An 18,570-nucleotide genomic window follows, 5' to 3' on the forward strand; every position below is an offset into this window, starting at 1 on the left:
GATTATGACCTCATTAAGAAGGAATCCTGGACCATTACAGTTTGGCCCGAGACATGCTACGAATGGCCATCAAAAAAAAACCACTAGTGGCATACAAGGCAATAAGCTCAGTTGGCTATAGCACCATGCCACATCTGGCATTATTTGCCAGACTAGGATTTTCAGATTACATTTTTTTATCTTAAAAGATTTTCAGCCATTATACAAAACAGAAGGGGCACATTAGCAAACTATCACCATGCCAACACTGACTCCCTGTATACGGAATACTGATTTTGGAAGACCCAAGTGGTCACTTAAAAAAAAAAAAAAAAAAATTATTTCACTTCATGGGACATACCCATGAAGTAAACCAAACCCTTCATCCTGCTTTTCTAATAATACACACACACAGAGGCCATTTTATTAGGTACAACTTACAGTACTAGTAAACTGGGTTGGGCCCCCTTTTACCTTCAGAACTGCCATAATTCTTTGTGTCATAGATTCATTCAACAAGGTGTTGGAAACGTTCCTCAGGGATTTTGGTCAATAGTGACATGATAGCATCATGCAGTTGCTGCAGATTTGTCAGCTACATGTCAATGATGCAAATCTCCTGTTCCAACACATTCCAAAGGTGCTCTAATGGATTGAGATCTGGCGACTGTGAAGGCCATTTTAGCACAGTGAACTCCTTGACATGTTCAAGAAACCAGTTTGAGATGATTTGAGCTTTGTGACATGACGCGTTATCCTGCTGGAAGTAGCCATCTGATGATGGGTACACTATGGTCATAAATGGATGGACATGGTCATCAACAATACTCAGGTAGGCTGTGGCATTTAAATGAAGCTCAATTGGTACTAAGGGGCCCAAAGTGTGCCAAGAAAATATCCCCCACACCATGACACCACCACCAGCAGCCTGAACTGTTGATATAAGGCAAACTGGATCCAGATTTTTATGTTGTTCACGCCAAATTCTGACCCTACCATTGGAGTGTCACAGTAGAACTCGAGACTCATCAGACCAGGCAATATTTTTCCAATCTTCTATGTTTAGCAATAAGTTTTCTTTTTTTTTTTAAATGAAATGCTGTAAAAACGTGCAAGGAGTTCCTTTTATCCTCAGATTTCTAAAGCAGTTTAAATATGTTAAACACAAAGCCAAACAAAGCATACACAAAGGCTTTATTTGTGCAGAACTTACTAACAGTCAAGCATACTTCTTTATATAGTTTGCATGTGACTTGAAACCATTAAAGCTAATGGGAGATGATAGGGGGACGGCTTTAGCTACAGTATGAGGCATTTTGCTGAAGAGAACTTTTGCGAGTCATCTATGGGGAAATATTTGACAAATTTAAATGAATAAGCAAATAAATGCTATGTGAAATGTGACTAATAAAAAACATTAATGATATGTGAACATTAATAATTAAATGCTTCGTAAAATGTTTTTATTGCATATTTCTTTTTATACTTGTTTCAATGATACCCCACACAACATAAAATATCTTAAAATAACAACTGTCCTTTTCACCTGTCAAAGTTCACATTGTGGTCTCTAGCAACTTCTGACTGTTGACTGATGAAATAACTGGTAGAATCCATGTAAATCTTAGGCTGTCAAGTGCAACATTTACAGAAGACGATGCAGATTCCATACTTCTAGGCCACTTTTTCTTGCTCTCATATTTTCCATTGACACCCACGGTCATTTATTTTATTACATGCTTTGGGCATTCTGTGGTTCACAGGCACGTGCAAAGTTGTGACTGTGTGTATCCCCTCTACTGATGATTTACAAATCAAAAATAAAAAAAACAGTACTACACACTCAACTTTGATGGGTGAAAAAAATCACATTATACATTTTAAAGTATAGCTCATGTTGTATATGGTGTCACTTAAATAATTAAAGAAATACACAAAGAAAAAACAATTCATGACAGATTTATATTTATGCTTACATTTCATTATATTTTGCTTATATATTGCAAGATTTATAATAAATATGCAAATAAATGTAGTATTTAATTTTGTCCAAAATATTTCTCCCTAGTGCTCTAAATGAGTTAGTGAATTGAAAAGTAAAAGACTGTTTATTCCATTCTCAAACTTTTGCAGTCAAAAGTGAGCATTTTTAATATAATGGGGCTTTAAATTGTATGTATGCAAATCTGAGCATGGTTGGAACACTATAGTCCTGCAACACCAGTGCAAACAGTACATTCTTAAGTTGGCAAGCCAAACAAAACACTTTTTGTAACAATTCTGAAACTAACCTGAAGACAGAGTGGAGAGCTTCCATCTTGTGTCTTTGTCCAACATGCTATAAGCTTCTCAACATTACCGGCACAGATGTAGCATAGACAAGCTTGAGCTTGAAGGGCGGGATCTCCAGAAGTCTCTAGTCTAGTACCAAGAAGATCTGTATTTTTAATAGAGGAACATAAAACAATTTTAATTTTGCCACATCTCATTTTACAAAGACTCTTCCATAATAATTCTCCAAGCCTGATTTAAATCTTGGGAAGCATAAAAGTACCAACCAGTTTGGGTTCCAAATACTCCTGGATGTAAGTTAACCCAAAATGAAACCAAAAGTTAAGAGTATGAATTTTTTGGTTTGCTATTTTATGTTTAGATAGATAGATAGATAGATAGATAGATAGATAGATAGATAGATTATTTTATGTTTTTAAAATTGTTAGGTGTATTAATTTTCTGTTTATCCAATTTTGAAAACATTTTTCCAATTTACTGTGCCTGGACACACAAAGCATATCTTATCAATGTATGTTTATACGTATTTGAAAATGAACCCCACTGCAGCCAAAGAGCAATTCCTATAAACAAAACTAAAACCTACAAGCAAATTTCCATTCAGCCCGTAAAAAGTCAATAACTTATTATAAATCCAGTACAACTCATGTTGTACATACATTGTACAAATCTTAGTAATAACTAATAAATAACATTTCTTCAAACCTACTATATCTATAAATGTACTGTATATTGTACACTCAAGTTACCTTACAGGAAACCTCAATGTAGCTACTCAATGAAACAGGTTCCATGTTGGGTTTCAGACACAGTTAAACAGTCTGCTTCTTAGCAATAAATTTTAAAGTTCTGGTAGGTTCTAAACCTCCCCAAAAATATCACAAACATTAACATCAGAAGCAAAGCAGGAACTGTATAAGTGGCACAAATAGTCAGGTCTATAAGTATTTGGACAGTGACAGTTTTCTAAATTTTTGCTTTGTACACTACCACAATAGATTTGAAATAAAGCACTCATTATGTGATTGAAGTGTAGACTTTCTGCTTTAAATTAAGGGGTTTTCCAAAAATATCGTATGAGCCGTTTAGGAATGACAGCTATTTTTCTGCATCCCCATCTCAACCCTGCCATTTTGGACATTAAACCTACAATCTGTTCTGCACCCAGGTCGGAGTAGTTCCCTCATTATTTCATTAAGTATTAAGCAGGTAAAAGGTCTGGAATTGATCCCAAGTGTGAAATTTGCATTTGGAATCTGTCACTGTAAAAACAGTCCATCATTAGGCTCAGAAAACAAAACAAACCCTTTAAAGAGATATCAGAAACAAGAGGAATGGTCAAATCAACCACTTGGTACATTCTTAAAAAGAAGGAACACATTGGTGAAGAACCACCACTTCACAGCATTTAGCCAAACCAAGAACACTCTCTGGGAGGTCGACCTGTCATTACCAAAACTTACAATCAAGAGAAAAATTAATGAAAGACGGAAGGTTTACAACAAGGTGCAATCCACTGGTATACCTCAAGCACAGGAAGGACAGATTATACTTTGCTAGAATACATTTTTTAAAGTATGTCCAGTTTTGGAACAATTTTCTTTGGACAAAGAAAACCAAGATCAATATGTGCCAGAATGATGAACAGAGACGAGTATTGAGAAGAAACGGCTTGAGATCATGCATGGTGAGGAATGGAAATGGATCACTACTGTTTATTGATTATACGATTGCTGCCAGAAGTAGCAGGATAAATTCTGAAGTATACAGGGCTATACTGTCTGCTCAGATTCAGCCAAATGCTGCAGGAACTGATAGTACAACGTTTCAAAGTACAGATGGATAATGAGCCAAGACATTCTGCGAGAGCAAAGCAAGAGCTCTTCAACACAGAGTAGTGGAATATTCTTCAAAGGCCAAGTCAATCAACTGACATCAACCCAATTGGACATGCATTTCACTTGCTGAAGGTAAAACTGATGGCAGAAAGCCCAATGAACAAGCAGCAACTGAAGAAAGCCACAGTAAATACCTGTGGCAAAGTATCACCAGAGTGGAAACACAGCACTTAGAGATGGCCATGGGTTCAAGACTTTAGGCAGTCATTGACTGTAAAGGATTTTCAACCAAATACTGCAAATGATCATTACATTTATAATTATGTAAGTTTGTCAGAATACTTATGAGCCACTGAAATTTGGTGGAGGGGGATGGGGGGGGGGGGCAGTGTAAAAAATATCTGTCTTTTCTATACAGCTACTACAATATTTTTGTTAAACCCCTTGAATTAAAGCTGATATTCACAATTAATCCCATCTTGACTTTTTTTTTTTTTTTAAATCTATTGTGGTGATGTATAGAGGCAAAATTATGAAAATTGAGTCACTGTCCAAATTCGTATGGACCTGACTGTATATCAAGGGAAACCATTCCAATTATTGAACTAGACATGACAATCATAAAAGCAGCTTGCCTGCAAGTTTGGGGTACACCACAAACTGAGGTCTTTTAAAGGAATCCTGGGAACAATATACTGATATAAGTTCAAGTTTTATTGTCCCAAGAGACTTTTTTTTTTTTTTTTAAACCAAACAGACGAACAATATATACAAACAAGAAGTAAGAATGCAAAGTGCTGACTAAAAAGTTATATAAAGGCTGCCATGACTTCATAAAAAAATTAATTGCCTATGAACAGACAATCACTGACACACCACATTACATAATTCATGTTTAACAAAAGTATATATTATGAAAACATGATTTTTAGCAAGATGTATATCAATGGTTTATAAAGATTCAAATTCATCCACTTAATTTAAGAGTCTACCTGTTCTACTTAAAAGTTGCAAGAAGCCAGGGAAAATACTTGGCAACACTGGTCACAAACCAGAAATCTTCAATATAGAATATTAACTTTTACAATACCGTGAGACAAGTATAAATCCAGGCCTGGCCATTAAACCTTCCCTCCTGAATATTCTCTGGTAATTGTGGTTTCCTCTAACACCATAAAACACGTAGGTTAGGTCTTTGGGTGACTCTTATTTCAGAATTGAATGTAATCCTATGTCATATTATAAAATAATCATGGTTCATTCTTCTTGTTATAAGTTTACAGTTTGTCTAGTTAACAGACTAAATGTGGCTCAGGCTATTTCACTTCAACTGACAAAATACAGCATGTGTCTTCAGCAGTATGAAGATTGTTCAAGTACTCTGCACTTCAAATTTGATTTAGAAAATGTGAATTTTCAGATTTTGCACTGACATTTCAAACATGAAGAGAAATACTTCATGTAACCAATAAATCAGATGTTGAAAAATTAACACCAGCCCACCCACATTCTGCTGGATTCTTAATTCAAAATGGGACAAAAATGAAGTCTTGAACAACACTGAAGTGGCCATAATCTTAAGAAATACAATTTAGAAACTGTTTACTGAAAACTAAAATCTTCAGTTAAGACCTAGGAAACAACACATAAGCTTTGTTAGTTTACCCCCACCCCCCCCTGAAATCAATAAATATTTTGGAAACAGAATATTAGTAAAATTACTAAACCCATCTGCACAAAAAAAAAACAAAAAAAAAAACACACATATCCTTACCACAAAGACCAGCAAATTCATCAGGGTGTGCATAAGTCAGCACAGCAGCAAGAGCCTCTCGCCAGTTATTGAGGTCACAAGATTGAGCGATCTCCTTCCAATCTTTTGTTACTACAGCCGTAATGAGCTTAAGAAAAATATTAAAATAACATTAGGGCAGGAAGCTTATATAAGAAAGGAAGAAAACTAGCGCAGCCAGTGCTACTTCAAAGGTACTACAACTCTGAGAATCTATAACCCTAACCCAACAAACACACAAACTTTACAGGACATAACTGCATGAAAAGTGTGTTAACTACACTTGGTATAATTGTACTTGGTAACAAAGGTAAAATATTTTCCACACTCATTCGTAAATACAGTTGATTCTGAAAATATTCAGACCATTTCACTTTCTGCGCATTTTGTATTTTAGATTTAATTTTAAATGAATAAATTTGACATTGCTGCCCATGAATCTACACTCAATAACCCATATGACAAGATGAAAACATGTTTTCAGAAAGGTGTGGAGATTTATTAGAAATCAAAAACTGAAGTCTCTCATTCATCTGTCTATTCAGACCCTTACCTCTTTAGTAGCAATTAAAGCTTTCCATCTTCTTGGGTAAGCCTCTGCAAGCTTTGCACATCTGAATTTGTTTATCCAACTCTTCCTGGCAGTCCCACTAAAGCTCTACCAGACCAAAGGAGATCCATCTGTAAACTGTCATCTTCAAATCTATCCACAGATGTTCTATAGGGTTAGAGTGAGTTTTGGCTGGGCCACTCAAGGATAGTCAGAGACTTGTCCCAACCCCACTCCAAACTGGTACTGGCTGTATGCTTCAGGTCACTGACATGCTGAAAGGTGAACCATCGACCCAGTCTGAGGTTGCATACACAGGTTTTCTTCAATGACCTCTCTGTATTTGGCTGCATTCATCTTTCCCTCAAATTTTAACAAGTATCCTTGTCCCTGTCGCTGAGAAGCAACTCCCATAGAATGATGCTACCAATACAATGCTTCACAGTGGGGTTGGTATTAGGCAGGTGATGTGTAGTACCTGGTCTTTGACAGATGTGGTGATCTGACCAAAGAATTCAGTGCTTGTCTCATCAGACCACAGACTCTTTTTCATCATGGTCCCCAGAGTCCAACAGGTTCTCAAGCGTCAGCAGATCTATCTCAGCATTCTTCTTCACCTCCTTTAGAAAAAGCCCCTCTTACAGGTTACTCAATTTGGATGAACAGCCAGTTCTAGAAATAGTCCTGGTAGTTCAAAATTTCTTCCATTTCAAAATTAATTCAGACTACTGTACACTCAAAGCTTTATAAGTGGAATATACACCCTTGCCCTGATCTATGCCTCACCACAATTATATCATGGAGGTCTACAAAGAGTTCCTTGGACTTCATGGCTTGGTTTTTCTAAACTGTTAATTGGGTTCCACCTGTTGCAAATTGAATTAAGTGCGAGACACAACTCCAAGATAATTCAAGCAGAAAGGGTGCACTTCATAACTATTTTGAGTTGCACAGCAAAGGGTCTGAACACACACTCACACGAATGATAAATTCCTATTTTTGTTTTGTAAAAACATGTTTTTGCTTTATTATTATGGATTGCTGAGTGTAGATTGACAGGTAAAAATGTGAAACATTATTTCTTTAAAATTACAGTCATATGAAAAAGTTTGGGAACCCCTCTTAATTCTTTGGATTTTTGTTCATCATTGGCTGAGCTTTCAAAGTAGCAACTTCCTCTTAATATATGACATGCCTTAAGGAAACAGTAGTATTTCAGCAGTGACATTAAGTTTATTGGATTAACAGAAAATATGCATCATAACAAAATTAGACAGGTGCATAAATTTGGGCACCCCAACAGAGATATTGCATCAATACTTAGTTGAGCCTCCTTTTGCAAATATAACAGCCTCTAGACACCTCCTATAGCCTTTGATGAGTGTCTAGATTCTGGATGGAGGTATTTTTGACCATTCTTCCATATAAAATCTCTCCAGTTCACTTAAATTTGATGGCTGCGAGCAAGGACAGCCTGCTTCAAATCATCCCATTGTTTTTCGATGATATTCAAGTCAGGGGATTGTGATGGCCATTCCAGAACATTGTAGTTCTCCCTCTGATTGAATGCCTTTGTAGATTTCGAACTGTGTTTTGGGTCATTGTCTTGTTGGACTATCCAACCCCTGTGTAACTTCAACTTTATGACTGATGCTTGAACATTATCCTGAAGAATTTGTTGATATTGGGTTGAATTCATCCGACCCTCGACTTTAACAAGGGCCCCAGTCCCAGAACTAGCCACACAGTCCCACAGCATGATGGAACCTCCACCTAATTTGACAGTAGGTAGCAGGTGTTTTTCTTGGAATGCGGTGTTCTTCCGGCATGCAAAGTGCTTTTTGTTATGACCAAATATACACAAAGCCCCAAAATGAATCTGGCTTGTCTAAATGAGCATTTGCATACAAGCGACTGTGATGTGAATACAGAAAGGGCTTCTTATCACCCTTCCATACAGATGTTCTTTGTGCAAATTGCACTGAATTGTATAATGATGTACAGATACACCATCTGCAGCCAGATGTTCTTGCAGGTCTTTGGAGGTGATCTGTGGGTTGTCTGTAACCATTCTCACAAACCTGCACAAATGCCGCTCCTGTATTTTTCTTGGCCTGCAGGACCTGGGTTTAACAGCAACTGTGCCTGTGGCCTTCCATTTCCCGATTACATTCCTTACATTTGAAACTGACAGTTTAAACCTCAGATAGATTTTTGTAGCCTTCCCTTAAACCATGATACTGAACAATCTTTGTTTTCAGATCTTTTAGGAGTTGCTTTGAGGATCCCATGCTGTCACTCTTCAGAGGAGAGTCAAAGGGAAGCACAACTTGCAATTGACCACCTTAAATACCTCTCTCATGATTGGACACACCGTCTATGAATTTCAAGGCTTAATGAGCTAATCCAACCAATTTGGTGTTGCAAGTAATCAGTATTGAGCAGTCACATGCATTTAAATCAGCAAAATTACAAGGGGACCCACATTTTTGCACAGCCAGTTTTTCACATTTGATTTAATTTCATACAACTAAATACTGCTTCACTAACAATCTTTGTTCAGAAAACACCCCAATACTCAGATGTTCCTAGGAAATGAAAGATATACCACTGTTATCTTTTTTGTTGAAAGTAAATTATTATGCAGGCTGAGAGGGTTCCCAAACTTTTTTATACGACTGTAAATCTACAACACAATAAAGTGTGCAGTAAGCGAAAGGGTCTGAATACTTTCTGAAATCTATTGCATATACTATATACCCAGATAAATTACAGAATATACCCAAGTCATCCACGTGGTTGCACGATTTCAAAACTATCCACTCATACCACCAAAAAAAAAAGAAAAATGTTTTCAAAGGTTTCTTCCTATATGTTGCATAGCATGCCATTACTTTCCACCTCATATTTCCAAATTTAAAAACATTTAATTTAAAACAGTTTAGTGATACATTATTATGTACACACCTTCGTAATCTTGCTTTGTGTTTTGGCAAAGTATTTTTTCTGAGTCTTCAAAAGAAGCTCCTGTCCTCCGGCAATTGCTAGTATGATAGCATCTGCCATGCGATTATCATGTAAGCAAAGATCTACAGCACCCTCAAAGTCACCAGTGAGAAGGGCTTGAGTTATAAGGCCATCGACATCTGCAAATAAAAGAGTGTTAGGGTAAGACACAAAACAATGAGCTGAAAGATCATCTACTTTACCTTATCAATAGAATTTTGAGAATGGCTAGTTTAACACAAACCCAGACCACTGGACTTTATACCATACACCTGCTTTTGTTCACACCTCTGACATGTTGTGTAAACCTGGTTAAGCCCCTTAAGCAACATAGCCCCAGTTACTTTCCAACGGAACTGCATGAGTATACACTATGCACTTGACCCTTCCAAATTTCCTCTATTACTGTGTAAAGAAAAAAAAAAAATCTTTCAAATAAGACAGACCTTAATAATAATTTTGAAAAGCTTTGACAGAAGCCTGCTACTTGCCTCCACTGACAGAAATATTAAATGTCTCCTTTATTTTTTCAGTTTTTTCTCCTATCCCATCATCTGGTTGGTCTACCTAAACGGAAACCAAAATGTAAAATAAATTCAACAGTATCACCTGTAATACAAAATTTGCCATTCTAAGGGTCTTTGTCACAGAAATGTTACTGATTTGACTTGAAACAAAAGCAATACTAATTCAATGTCTTATTCAATTTCTATAAATACTTATAAATGAACTTCCAATAGAATGCTTAAACCCAAGGCTGCATTCTAAATGGAACATAGATATAATAATGCCTCTATAAATTTTGCTACAAAAACCTATCTTCTAAAAAGTATATTTATACTTCACTACAGCATTCATTCGACAGTAGGCAAGCAAGAATAATTCCGGTATATTGCTAACAAACACTGAGCCCTGTTATGAGTTGCTTTAACTTTGGGCTAATGCAGAACCAGAGTTAGCCAGATTGGAATTTAAATTTAAAGCATTTTAAACGGAACATAAATTTGAATTTGTCCCGTAACAACATTCCCTAAAAATTGTTACATTTGTCAAATAAAATCAATCTTGAATCTTATGCTGAAAATGATTAAACAAAATTGTTATTTCATTGTACAGTATTTTGTAAAGACAAGGGTTGCACTATTTCATTCACAGAATCAAATAACAGAAAAATCAAATTTTAGAGAGAAAAAAAGAATCATAAGTACCTCTTCTAGAATCTGTTCTTTCACTGCTTCACATTCAGCAGTTTCAACTTCCTGCTCAGGTTCACAAATTAGCTGAACAGAAAGGAATTCAAGGACAGGAGGACAGTAAAGAAAATCCAAGATTAAATTAATGATTGCAATAATAATCATTAAATGTTAGAAAATCATCTGGTTTACATGCAAACATGCAGTCTAACAATATTATTTTCAAAGATTCAATTTAGTTGAATAAAGTTGTAAAATGTTAATAATAAACACAATGTTAGACATAACAATTAAGGAGCAAATGTTGGATGCACTTTTTAAAATTTACCACCAAAAACATGAAACCCTAAATTGTTGGTTACTGTGTTTTTCCAAGTCTACAGCTATACAGTAATTAATCCATATTACTAAACAAGAATGGTAAACCGGATGGACGCAGGGACATCCGGCCATGGGCCGTGGACGCAAAAGACGTACTGCGCAGGCGCCCCCACAAAACCCCCCCTCCAAGCAACGGAAACCGGATGGAAAGCAACGTAAAATAAGAAATGAGGCGCCGCGCCCATAGCACACAGAAAAAAGGAGTCAGACGCCGGCGCCGCACACAGCGCCGCACGAAGCCCATGACACAAAACGGAACACACACAAAGAAGAGGATTGAGACCCCCGACACACAAAGCCCCCCTCCAGTGACTGAAATAAGAAATGAGGCAACGCGCCCCTAGAACACCAAAAAGAAAGGACTCAGACGCAAGCGCCACATAGCACACGAAACGGTAAACACACAAAAAAGAGGATTCAGACCCACGACACACAAACACCCCCTCCACTAACAGAGAAAAAAAAAAGTGAGGCAACGCGCCCCTGGTACACAAAAAAAAAAAAGAAGTCAGACGCGAGCGCCACACAAACCCATTGCACACGAAACGGGACAGACTACGGACATACCACACGAAACATACACAAAAAGGAGGATTCAGACCCACGACCACACTAACATAAATAAGAAATGAGACACAAAGCCCCATTACTGAACGAACCGCCCGTATTAAACATACGTCATCTGAACACGTTCAAATTATGCATCATAGATCGATCTCATTACACTGATGCACTATTAACCGTTCAACCACAGAAAAGGCTCCATATTAAACATACAAAAACGGGCAAGGCTCAATACAAACAATGAACGCCGTAAACTGCAACGGGCTTCTCACACAGCACAGGCAAATCGATTACAGCTCCAGAATAGCACGTCCCAAATACTGCACATACAACGACGCGCCTCTCAAACAGCACAAGCAAAAGATACACGTCAAGGACATCAACGACAGACACCTGCTAAACGATTGCGCCAGTTAGCTGACAACGTGTTCAATAATGAGTCCACTATTCATGAAAATTCATTGGGATTAATGAATGTCATTTGCAATCATTGTCATTCACTTAACTTCCCTGAACAAACAACTGGCAATACAAGTAATGAATTTACACGTTGTCAAAAGGGTCAAATTACACTGCCTCCTTTACATTCATATCCTGCATATCTACAGAACGATACGGCTCGAGTAACGGGACCACAAACACGAACCCACATGAAAAAAAAAAAAAACATGTCGGCACCTACAGCGCGCTTCTGAAACCGCGGAATAAAAAATGTCTCGACACCAAAAACACATGTCACTCCTTATTCAAAATACTGGTCCCAATCACAGAAATATCGGTATCCACTATGAAAATGAACAGTAACAATGCACGTGATCTACAAACGTTGATGAATAATAATATTCCCTTTGGAGGAAAGCTACTTTTATTACGAGGAGATTTTAGACAGTGCTTAACTATTGCTCCACATCCAATGCGCTCAGCTATTGTTCATTCCACCTTAAAATACGCGGACAATTGGCATTGCGTTGATGAATAATAATATTCCCTTTGGAGGAAAGGTACTTTTATTAGGAGGAGATTTTAGACAGTGCTTAGCTATTGCTCCACATGCCATGCACTCAGCTATTGTTCAGTCCACCTTAAAATACGCCGACGACGTCATACATAAACAACAAGAGACCACACTACAATACATATACAAGCGCGGTACCTGATTGGTGATAATACGAAGAAACGAACAGTCCGCATATTAACAGTGAGTGCGATCCTCCTTATTACTTATCCATATTCCTAACGATACAGATCAAACAAGTCATGAATTCACGATCACGGGTACAGAACGAGACGGCTCGAGTAACGGGACCACAAACACGACCCTGTATCAAAAAAAAAACAAACGTCGGCGCCTACAACGCGCTTCTAAAACCGCGGAACAAAAAATGTTACGCAGACAATTGGCATTGCTTTCAAAAGATACAATTGGTACAAAACATGCGATGTCCACATCCCGAATATAACAATTGGTTATTACAACTGGGAGATGGTACACTCACCAATACAGATGTAATTCACCCAGACATTATTACAATTCCTCAACCCTTTATCTGCGACGACTTACTTACGGAGATATTTGGAACAGCAATCACATTAGACCAAATACCCTTTTAACACAACGAACTATATTATGTCCAAAAAAAATTAATGTTGATCACATTAATAACCACGTCATTTCATTACTTCCTGGAGAGTCACACCTCTTTCTAAGCTCTGACAAAGTTGACTGTGATGACGACAATCACCATCTTAATTTCCCCTTAGAATATTTGAACACTATTAACCCAGCCAGATTACCACAACACAGTCTTAGCCTTAAAAACGGAACAATAATCATGCTATTAAGAAACCTTAACACTACACAGGGTTTATGCAATTGTACACGTTTAGTCGTCTACACCATGACACACAATGTTATTCAAGCAACAGTTCTTACACTATCACATGCTAACAATACTGTTCTAATTCCTAGAATTGCCCTTACAAGTTCTGCCCTGGAATTACCTTTTACACTTAAACGGAAACAAATTCCCCATTAAACCTGCCTTTGCCATGACCATCAACAAATCACACGGACAAACCATGGACAAGGTTGGCATCTACCTATCTGAGCCAGTTTTTGGACATGGACAACTTTGTGGCCTTCTCACAAGTTCGACGTTCATCTGACATTAAAGTTAAGGTCATAAATGCTCCATGCCAAGGAAAGCTCATTCAAGGACAAGACACCATCTTTACTACTAATGTTGTTTACAAAGAAATTTTCCAATAAACCTTTACACTGTGCCAAACACTTTATTGTTTGCTTCCTATCTGCGTCATCTACACCTTCACACTATGCTATATCTCATTCATACATCACGCTCTTTGTAATTTCCCAACACCAGGGGTTGGCGAGCGAAGCGAGCAGGGGGCGGAGCCCCCTAGTCTTTAATAAAAGCCAATTATTTACCTGCAAATATGAATGGAATTAGGAGAAGTGTATAAAAATATGATTGAATGAAAAATGTTGCCAGTGTTTATAATTTCACTTCTTTATTAACTCCTAAAAAGTTTGGTCACCACTAAACTGGCTCAAATCACCCTATACAAATTGCACATTATCTGCATTAACACTACTCTCATTTGTTTGTATGCAGTAAGTTTCATGTTCCTTATACCTACTCTCTTGCACTAGTTTCCATTTACTCCATTAAAAAAAGACAATATATGGGAACAGGTAACTATGGATCAAAGAAGGTGGAATGGATACAAAGAATTTAAGCTGAAGGAAATTTCTTTACAGGCACTGTAAGCAAACCAGCCTTTTTAGCTTGAGATGCATATTTTGTGCTGCACGTTTGATTTCATGACAGACTGGAAAACTGATTTAAATGATTTGCATTAAGGTTAAATGCCAGAGGCAGTAAATTCTACTAGAAACACTACATCATGATGAAGACTTGCTTGTCCTGGAGCGGTAACAACTGCTGTATTTCTTTCAGCTAAGAACCAATAATAATGCAGGAAAAGTAAAGGAAAAAAATCATTTTGCTGAAAATTAATTTGAAAAATAAAGGCAGAAATAATACAGGTTGAGTATCCTTAATCTGAAATGCCTGGGACCAGAAGTACTTTGGATATTTTCAGATTTGTGATCAAGTATAGAAATGCAGCGAAGCCAGTTAAATGATGACCCACAAGCATAGTGAGAAAGAAAATGTGACAATGCAGTTTAAAAAAAAAAAAGGCTCTTTAACAATAGAGGCAAGGATGGAGAGGAACAGAATGGGGTCAGAAAAGAAACTATATACAGCCTTAACCACCGTTATGGCTATTGGAAACGCCATCAATGAGGAGGGTTGATTTCCGTTACTCTTGTTGCATTAAACAAACTTAAACCAAGACTCTTTATCCGCTTGCTCGGTCTCTTAAAGTTCACCCAGCGACACTACCACATTCTTTGCTTTCCCTTCAGCACATCTCTCCTTCAGTTTCATCCTTCTACAGACACATTTAGTATCTCTGCACTCATTGGTTTCAGCCCACTACACTGCTCACTGCTCCTGCTGACAGTCCTCATTTCTATAGTCTGCTCATGCTGTCAATGCACTGCTATGTGCATGGTAGTCAGAGCCGCTACGTCATAATGAGCATTGAAGTGACAAACATTAACTCACAAAAGTGATAAATATGACACACAGACTATTTTAATTCCTTTTTAAGAGGGCTTATAATACGTTTTTGCACTGAAGAACTATTTTGTTTCTTTTGTCATTTTTTTATGGATGCCCACTGTCACTTCTACAAGAAATGACGAACAGGTCAGGAATATTTCAGCCAACTTTTACTCCATCATGTCTGCTGTGCTGGAAGCCATTAACCAACAGACTGAGGTGGCTACATTCAGTTTTTGTATGGGGCTTTGTGTATATACATAAAACAGATTTATGCCAACAAAAATAGTCTACTTATGTCTTAATGCCCAAACGTCAAAAATTACTTCCAAGATTTCAGCCTAGTGGCACCTGGTCTATCAAGATAAATAATACACACACCATCTGTACACAAGGGAGAAATCTTCTCCATATTATATATAAAAATGTTACTCTTCAGTTTCCACCCACATAAAAGAAAAGAACTTCAGTCAATTAGGCAATAACACTCATTTCTCCTTCAATAAAATAGGGACATAAGACTTCAAAAATAAGAATTTCACGTTTAACCTTTATGGATTTGTTCCAAAATAAATTTTAAAATAATTACTAAAAAAAAAAACAAAAAAAAAAAAACAAACTAAGTTTATGCTTTATTATTTAGGTTCAGGAAGATGGCATAAATTATATCCATCCATCCTCTTCCGCTTATCCGAGATCGGGTTGCGGGGGCAGCAGCTTGAGCAGAGATGCCCAGACTTCCCTCTCTCCGGCCACTTCTTCTAGCTCTTCTGGGAGAATCCCAAGGTGTTCCCAGACCAGCTGAGAGACATAGTCCATCCAGCGAGTCCTGGGTCTTCCCCGGGGCCTCCTCCCGGTTAGACATGCCCAGAACACCTCACCAGGGAGGCGTCCTGGAGGCATCCTGATCAGATGCCCAAGCCACCTCATCTGACTCCTCTCGATGCGGAGGAACAGTGGCTCTACTCTGAGCCCCTTCCGTATGACTGAGCTTCTCACCCTATCTTTAAGGGAAAGCCCAGACACCCTACGGAGGATCCTGCAATCAAAAATAAAAAGCTGACAGGAAAGAAACATTCAAGCCTATGTACTCAGAAGTTCTAAATTTGTAAATGACAACCTGTTTCATCCAAAAAGAAAAACATATTTCACAAAAAAAAAATCCTTTTCATGTGAATGAAAAACAGCTCCAGTAGTAAAATTAGTAAAGATAATACTATCACTAACCAGATAGTGGCAAGGTCATATTAAAAGATGAAAATTGATTCTATTTTAAAACAAGAACAAATTCCTGTAGATATTAATACACATTATTTTGTGGCACATTCATCACTCTTGCTGGGGATATCCCTACCTCTTCTCTTCCTCCAGGTGAAATACTGTTCTTCTGTAGTGCAGTAGCAATCTGTGGAAGAAAAAAAAAACAATATTTACTGTTCATACATTTAAAGGCTAGACTACAATTATTTTCTTAAATTATAACCCAAAAGAATAAATAAAATTAGACAAAAATGTACAAGACATCAAAACAGACTAAACATTAACAAAGAATCAGTATTTAAAAAAATATATTGTAAAGTGATGATTAATACATTAATCAAGCAACTGAATATAACTGGACATAAACTGACATTAGCACATTCTACATAGAAAGCAATAAATAATCCATAAAAGAAGTTGGAAATCCCACTATGCCTAAAGCAACAGATAAAGGAAAATAACTTAAGATGCATATACAAATAAAATATTTAAATAAGAGGAAATATAGCATTAAGCTGGAGACTACTGTTAACTGGACATTATGCAAGTAGTAAACATCATCATACAAGTACTAAACAATCTACTGTAGTTTAGCATTGCAGATATTTGACTAACAGATCCAAGAATACTATGTCATTTTATTTTGCATCATACGTAGTTGCTGTTTCAGAGACCACACAGTTTATTAACTCATTTTCTCATGGCAACTTAACTCATTTTCATGCAATATCTGAATTTATTGCATGGGCTGGATAAGGAAAAAAAGGACGTGAGTTATAGATCAGGATATGGGGCAGCTTGAAAGAGGCTTATGAATTTTCCCCTTTTCAAATCCCCCAAACCACATCATCTGTGCAAAATAAAATATAATGTGGGAAATTTTCAGTGAGTATTTATTTAAAATGATATTTTCAGGCAGCTTGAATGTAAAAGATCCACTGGTCAAATGCTGGCCCCTCTACTATATAGTTAAAATTCTGAAGGTTTGACAAACTGATCAAATGAAATTTTTCAAAATTCTACTGAAGCTCCTAAAATGATAAAAATGTTACTAGGAAATCCCTGCTAAATGAAAAAAATTATATCCAGCAATTCTATGTACTGTTTAGCTGAATTGATGCATGCAATAGTAAAAGAAAAATACCAATAAACCTAGCCAAATGGGCAAATATAAGAGTCACAAAATTCATGGACTAGTCAACAAATTATGAACAGATGCAAAACAATTTGGCTCCAACAAAACAACAAAATCTGGATGGATTATTGTCAATTATAATACAAGAAATCTAGTCAGTTTGTTTGTAAACAGAAATGGCATTCCATATCTTCAGTAAGGTGTTTTAAGTGCTTCTAAGTCTGAAAAGACTATAAACCATACCAAAATGCAACTTACTTTTTCTGCAAGCTTTTCTTTCTTATAACCCAACAGCTCCAAGTATCTGCTACGTGGATCCCGCTCAAAGTTGATCTTAGAAAAGAAATATAGTGTAAACAATTTCTAAAGTTTCATATTTTACCTTAAAAGACAAAATTAAAATGAAATTGAGTTACCTTTAAAAAGGACCACACATTTTTCTCCAGTTCTGTCGGAGATGCATCTATTTTAAACTGACAAAATTCAGCAAAGCTTCCAGATTGTACTGTAGTCTGAAGTTGATTTGAACGGTCCAAAAACTCAGTTTCTGTGACAACCTGACTCACATGGACAAGACGTGGAGCTGATGGCTGTTGTGAAGGCGTCTTTATATTTTCAAATGTCACGAGCTTGCCTCCAAACTATGGAAGAAATGTTAAAAATCATTTTGAATAATATTTAAAAATAATCACTTAACGATTTTTCATTAAGAAATTGAAAAATATCACATTTGAAGTGATGTAACTGTCAACTTCACAATTAACTTTGTTTCCTTTGGCAGAAATGGTAAACACTATGAAAAAGCTTTACTGGAGTTTTAATTTTTTTCACCACAAGGATCCCCTAGATTGATGGATTGAAGGCCAGATGTCCACATGACCATCATCATCTAAATTTTTCCATGTGAAGCCTGAAAACCATGAGGAC

At 36.9% G+C, this 18,570-nt stretch overlaps 1 protein-coding gene across 12 annotated transcripts in view; it reads right to left on the reverse strand.

Annotated features, from left to right (window-relative positions):
• Positions 1 to 18,570, reverse strand: part of sec31a (SEC31 homolog A, COPII coat complex component) — a 69,554-nt gene that overhangs the window by 34,439 nt on the left and 16,545 nt on the right. For 11 of the 12 annotated variants that reach the window (XM_028805361.2, XM_028805356.2, XM_051929664.1 and 8 more), the window contains exons 11-18: positions 18,060 to 18,284; positions 17,902 to 17,976; positions 16,603 to 16,653; positions 10,666 to 10,737; positions 9,949 to 10,024; positions 9,419 to 9,597; positions 5,884 to 6,010; positions 2,271 to 2,416 (exon numbers count right to left, since the gene is read on the reverse strand). In XM_028805361.2, coding sequence (XP_028661194.1) covers positions 2,271 to 2,416; positions 5,884 to 6,010; positions 9,419 to 9,597; positions 9,949 to 10,024; positions 10,666 to 10,737; positions 16,603 to 16,653; positions 17,902 to 17,976; positions 18,060 to 18,284 — 951 coding nt within the window. The remainder of the gene's footprint in view (positions 1 to 2,270; positions 2,417 to 5,883; positions 6,011 to 9,418; positions 9,598 to 9,948; positions 10,025 to 10,665; positions 10,738 to 16,602; positions 16,654 to 17,901; positions 17,977 to 18,059; positions 18,285 to 18,570) is intronic. The other variant, XM_028805355.2, reaches the window with a different exon arrangement.

Source organism: Erpetoichthys calabaricus, chromosome 7, assembly GCF_900747795.2.
Source record: "Erpetoichthys calabaricus chromosome 7, fErpCal1.3, whole genome shotgun sequence".
NCBI classification, from domain to species: Eukaryota; Metazoa; Chordata; class Cladistia; order Polypteriformes; family Polypteridae; genus Erpetoichthys; species Erpetoichthys calabaricus.